The 5,074-nt window shown below is 45.6% G+C and overlaps 1 protein-coding gene across 1 annotated transcript; it reads left to right on the plus strand.

Moving 5' to 3' along the window:
• The first annotated feature begins 782 nt into the window (after nucleotides 1–782).
• Nucleotides 783–3,721, plus strand: LOC124669532 (probable flavin-containing monooxygenase 1). Its single transcript, XM_047206137.1, has 5 exons — nucleotides 783–1,223; nucleotides 2,220–2,457; nucleotides 2,643–2,818; nucleotides 2,929–3,281; nucleotides 3,370–3,721. Exons 1-5 carry the CDS (start codon nucleotides 783–785, stop codon nucleotides 3,719–3,721), a joined length of 1,560 nt encoding a protein of 519 aa, XP_047062093.1.
• Nucleotides 3,722–5,074: the final 1,353 nt, after the last annotated feature.

Consider the following 5,074-nt stretch of genomic DNA (forward strand, 5'->3'; position numbering starts at 1 on the left):
ATCTTCTTCCCATGATAGTTGTTTTCCCTCCCTGTTGTGAGCTCTCCATGCGGTGCTGAGACTCCTGCCCTAGTTTAATTTTGGATGTGTAAGGGTAAAAAATTGATCCCGGGAAGATGTGGGTGGTCTGTAATAACGTTTGTAAACTTGGTTTCACCAATGGAATTGGGCTCTGCCCTATTTTTTTGAAAAAAACTTTATAGAAAAGATTATAGATAAAATAACACAAATCTTTCCCTTTTTTGTGAACTAACATAAATCTTACCAAGCCGATTAATTATGAGAAGTAGTAGGTCATCAAATTAGGTTAGTTTTTTAATGCTATCTCGGGATAAATCAAATATGAATTTAGAATTTCATAGTGTGCTCTAGAGGCATCTCGTATTATTCGTGACGTAGAAAGTTTGCATATATAAGTCTGGAAGCGTGCACGTGTTTGCTATCTTGCGTGGTGCAACACATGCAACGTATACACGTACCATGGTCTCGCTCGACCATTGCCTTCCCGGACAACTTCGTGCCTGATTTGCCCAGGAAGTCCTATGAAATTTTGGCTTCCGACGCAAGCCAACAAAAATAACACGTCAGGGAGAGTGGCGCCGTGCTCTAAAATACTCTATCCACGACCCCTCATCATGCGCAATATCCAACACACCACATGGTGCAAACCGCGCTCCATACCACAACCCGAAGTCCCGATCAAGCTCTCTCCTCAGTCTTGACCACGTATAAAAACCACACCAAATCCAAGTTCACTCCGTCAGACAATTCTCACCTGCTCGATGGAGAAGAAGAGGGTGGCCATCATCGGCGCCGGCGTGAGCGGTCTGGCGGCGTGCAAGCACCTGCTGGAGCGCGGCTGCCGGCCCGTCGTCTTCGAGGCGGACACGCTCCTCGGCGGCGTGTGGGCGCGGACGCCGGACTGCACCTCGCTGCAGTCTGAGCGGGCCATGTACCAGTACTCGGACTTTCCGTGGCCGGACTCCGTCACCGAGATGTTCCCCAACTGCCGCCAGGTCGCCGACTACCTCAACGCCTATGCGCACCACTTCGGCGTGCTCGACTGCGTCAGGTTCCGGCATCGTGTCGTAGGGATGGAGTATGTGGGTGTCGGCGAGGAGGAGGTGGCGGCGTGGGAGGAGTGGGCAGGGTGCGGCGAGGCGTTTGGGGATGGCGTCGGCGAGTGGCGGCTCGCGGTGTCTGACGCTGACGGCCACGTTGAGGTAAGTAGTGACTGAATTCAGTAATAATTTTCATTTTAGTGATCCCCCATTTCGCCATACGAGTGAGTAGTCAGTAGTGACAACAAGTTCATTTTCCTACTCCTGTCAGCCAATGACTGAATTCAGTGATCTTCTGACGTGCAAAGATGTGCACACATGCCGTTTTAAATAGTAGCACTACAAAATGGGGTGTGCTCCGGTGTCCCCCCCTAAGCTCCACATTTTCGAAAAGTTGGAGCTGCTCTAATTTTTTTTTTGAATCTGTGGAGTTACTCCAGCTTTTGGTATAAGTATATGGAGTTGGTTCCGTAGAACAGAAAAATACGGAGTAGCTGTTTATTTACATCCCACTGCCACCGATAAGTGACCAAAACGTTACGCATGTCTTATCTTTCTCCCCTTCTCGCCCAGAATCTTCCCCGATTTGACTTCACCGCGATGTGATTCACGCCTGCTGCCACCGAATCGAGGCTGCCGGTGAACGAATCAATGTACCTTCAGCCAGATCCTGACGGCAAGATCCTGACGGCTGCGGCAACAAGCTACAACTTGATTTGCACGGTACATTGATTCGTTCGCCGGCGGCCTCGATTCGGTGGCAGCAGGCGTGAATCGCGTCGCGGTGAAGTCAAATCGGGAAAGAGTCTGGGCGAGGAGGGAGAGAAAGATAAGACGTGTGTAACATTTTGGTCACTTATCGGTGGCAGTATGATGTAAATAAACAACTGCTCCGTATTTTTCTGTTCCACGGAACCAACTCCATATATTTGTACCAAAAGCTGGAGTAACTCCACAGATCCAAAAAAAAAAAAACTGGAGCAGCTCCAACTTTTCCAAAACGTGGAGCTTAGGGGGGAACACCGGAGCACTCACCCTACAAAATGGAGTAGTGTGTCGTACTTGAAACACCATTTACTAAACGATGTTTTCTGTAACTCAACTACTCAGCATACTTTTCTGGGAAACAAAATTGACCATAGTGTTTCCTATATCCAGACACACGTGGCAGACTTTGTGGTTTTCTGCATCGGGAGGTTTAGTGGTGTGCCCAACATACCCACCTTTCCTCCGGGGAAAGGTCCGGAAGCATTTGATGGACAGGTGATCCACACCATGGATTACTCCAAAATGGGCACCAAGAAAGCTAACGAGATGTTGAAGGGCAATCGTGTGACTGTCATTGGCTACCTGAAATCAGCGCTCGATGTTGCCGCTGAATGTGCAGAACTAAATGGTACAAACTCCTACTACCAAAATAATAATTCATATTTTCCATGCGAAAAATAATGTCATCACATATTTTGGTTTGTACGAGAAAAGGTAGTGTAATGGTCCTGAAATTGTGTGTTATGATTACATTAACTGAACTTCAGCAACTGGCTCGTTGACAACTTAGATAAATCTTACTGGTCCCTGCAGGTACTGAACATCCATGTACAATGGTAGTCCGAACAAAGCATTGGATCTTTCCGAACTACTATGCCTGGGGATTCCCAATATCGTATTTGTATCTAAATCGCTTCTCTGAATTCCTTATTCACAAGCCTGGTGAAGGCTTCCTCCTAAGCCTCGTAGCCACCACCTTGACACCATTGGTACTGCAAATCACCATGTGTAATTTTTTCTCTAAGTAATTTATACACTAATTACGTTTCAAACTAAACTATTATAGTACATGTTTTCTTGTTTGTCTATGGGTACGTAGAGGTGGCTATTCTCGAAGTTTGCTGAGAGCTACTACTCCATTCCCATGAAGAAGCATGACATGGTGCCTGAGCATAGCCTTTTTGAGGCCCTAGTGACATGCTTGATTGCCATTACACCCAAGGACCATTACAAGAGACTAGATGAAGGCAGCATTATTCTGAAGAAGTCAAAGACATTTACCTTCTGCAAGGAAGGTGTGCTTGTTGAAGGCGAGTCTTCACCGATAAAGAGCGACGTAGTTATCTTCGGAACAGGGTTCAAGGGGGATCAGAAGATGAAGGACATGTTTGTATCTGAATATTTTCAGAGTATTGCAGTCGGACCAACATCCTCAACGTTACCACTCTATAGGTTACTTTTCTGTATATATCATTTCTTTATATTCCCAGCTATGTAGTTTCCAATCTATAAATCGTCGCTAATTATTTGTCATTTTCAGGGAGTGTATACATCCTAAGATTCCACAACTCGCGGTCCTTGGTTACTCCGAGAGCTTGGCGAACCTCTACACTTCAGAAATTCGGGCCAAGTGGCTGGCACATTTCCTGGATGGTGGATTCAGATTACCAAGTGTTAAATCAATGCAGAGTGATATTCTTGAGTGGGAGAAATTCATGAAACGCTACTCTCGCGGCTACTTCCGCAGGTCCTGTATAGGGGTTCTTCATATCTGGTATAATGATCTACTATGCAAGGACATGGGATGCAACCCTAAAAGGAAGAAGGGCTTTTTCGCTGACTTGTTTGACGTCTATGGTCCCAGCGATTATATTAATCTTCACCCTAAGTAAAGACAGTAGCCATGGGCATTGATCCTCATGAACGGCACTTATCAACACAACTTTGTGTCTCCCATACTATTATTAACATATGTTACACGTTCAATAAATCTTCTTTTAGTACATCGTAAGCAGCTACCAGTCAACGATTACACATGAGTTCTTGAGAATTGTACACAGGACTTAGAGCTCTACAGTCTACACCATGCTCCAATTTAGCCCTAACCCGGCTAGGCCAGTCGCGCAGGTCATCAACATCATCAGCACCTAAAGTTAAATGTTGAAAACAAAGTTCCCAACAACATTCATTTCAATAGTACTACTTAAGAGAGGTAGAAGACGACATATATATGTGAGCCTCGATTAGTCTAGCAAGACGCTTCGTACAATCCAGGGATTGCTATTGTGTCGTATTTGCATGCAGAAATGTAAAGACATAAAATCACATGATATATTCACCCAATATTCAAGAGCTGAGGGAAATCTTCAGTTTCATATATAACCATGAAGAACTAGCCGTTGAATAACATATGATGTACTATCAGATAACATAAAACGAGAGAAGCATGCGCGCGGGACGGAGCCGGTATTTGTGTGGCCTAGTTAGTTCCCTGTTGTCTCCTAATCCTAGATAACTAGCTTTAACATAAACGGAGAGATAAATCGAAGTGATGGCATTGGTAGCATGGAAGGAAAATATGATCCATGATTCATCAGCTTTGGTTTTAATCGACCCACGCATAACTACTGGAAAAAAAATCGATTGCCATGGGTTGCTCTAGGTTTTCTTCATACTAGCACATCTTCTCTATTTATATAGGTTTATTAGTATTACGGAGTATGCTGGGCGGTGAGCGGCCCAGCAGGCAGCAGCAGACGTGCCGTCCAAATCGTCCGCGACGCTCGGCTCGGAAGTGTTAAGAGAAAGAGCAACTATCATTCAGAGTGGGCCAAAGGCTAGTACGTGTACATGTGGTATATGCAGAAAGCCCCTTAGACAATGGGGATATATAGGAAAAGGGGAACATGGGATCTATATCTAACACCTCCCTAAAATTAATGGTGGGTCAACAACACTGAGTTTGGAGATAAAGAAACCATGTTGCGCTCTAGTCTGTGGCTTCGTAAAGAAGTCCGCCAGCTGTAACTCCAAAGGCACATACTGAAAAACGATAACCTGATCCAGCACAGCAGCGCGCATGTAGAAGGCATCCACGCCAATGTGCTTGCTGAGCTCATGCCGCACTGGGTCACGCGCAATGTTGATAGCGCCAGTGCTGTCTGACTGGAGGAGAGTCGGTGCAGCAGTAGCAGAAACACCAAAATCCTCTAGTAACCAACGCAATCAAGTCACCTCTGCCGTCG

This window comes from Lolium rigidum, chromosome 7 (genome assembly GCF_022539505.1).
Source record: "Lolium rigidum isolate FL_2022 chromosome 7, APGP_CSIRO_Lrig_0.1, whole genome shotgun sequence".
Classification (NCBI taxonomy): domain Eukaryota; kingdom Viridiplantae; phylum Streptophyta; class Magnoliopsida; order Poales; family Poaceae; genus Lolium; species Lolium rigidum.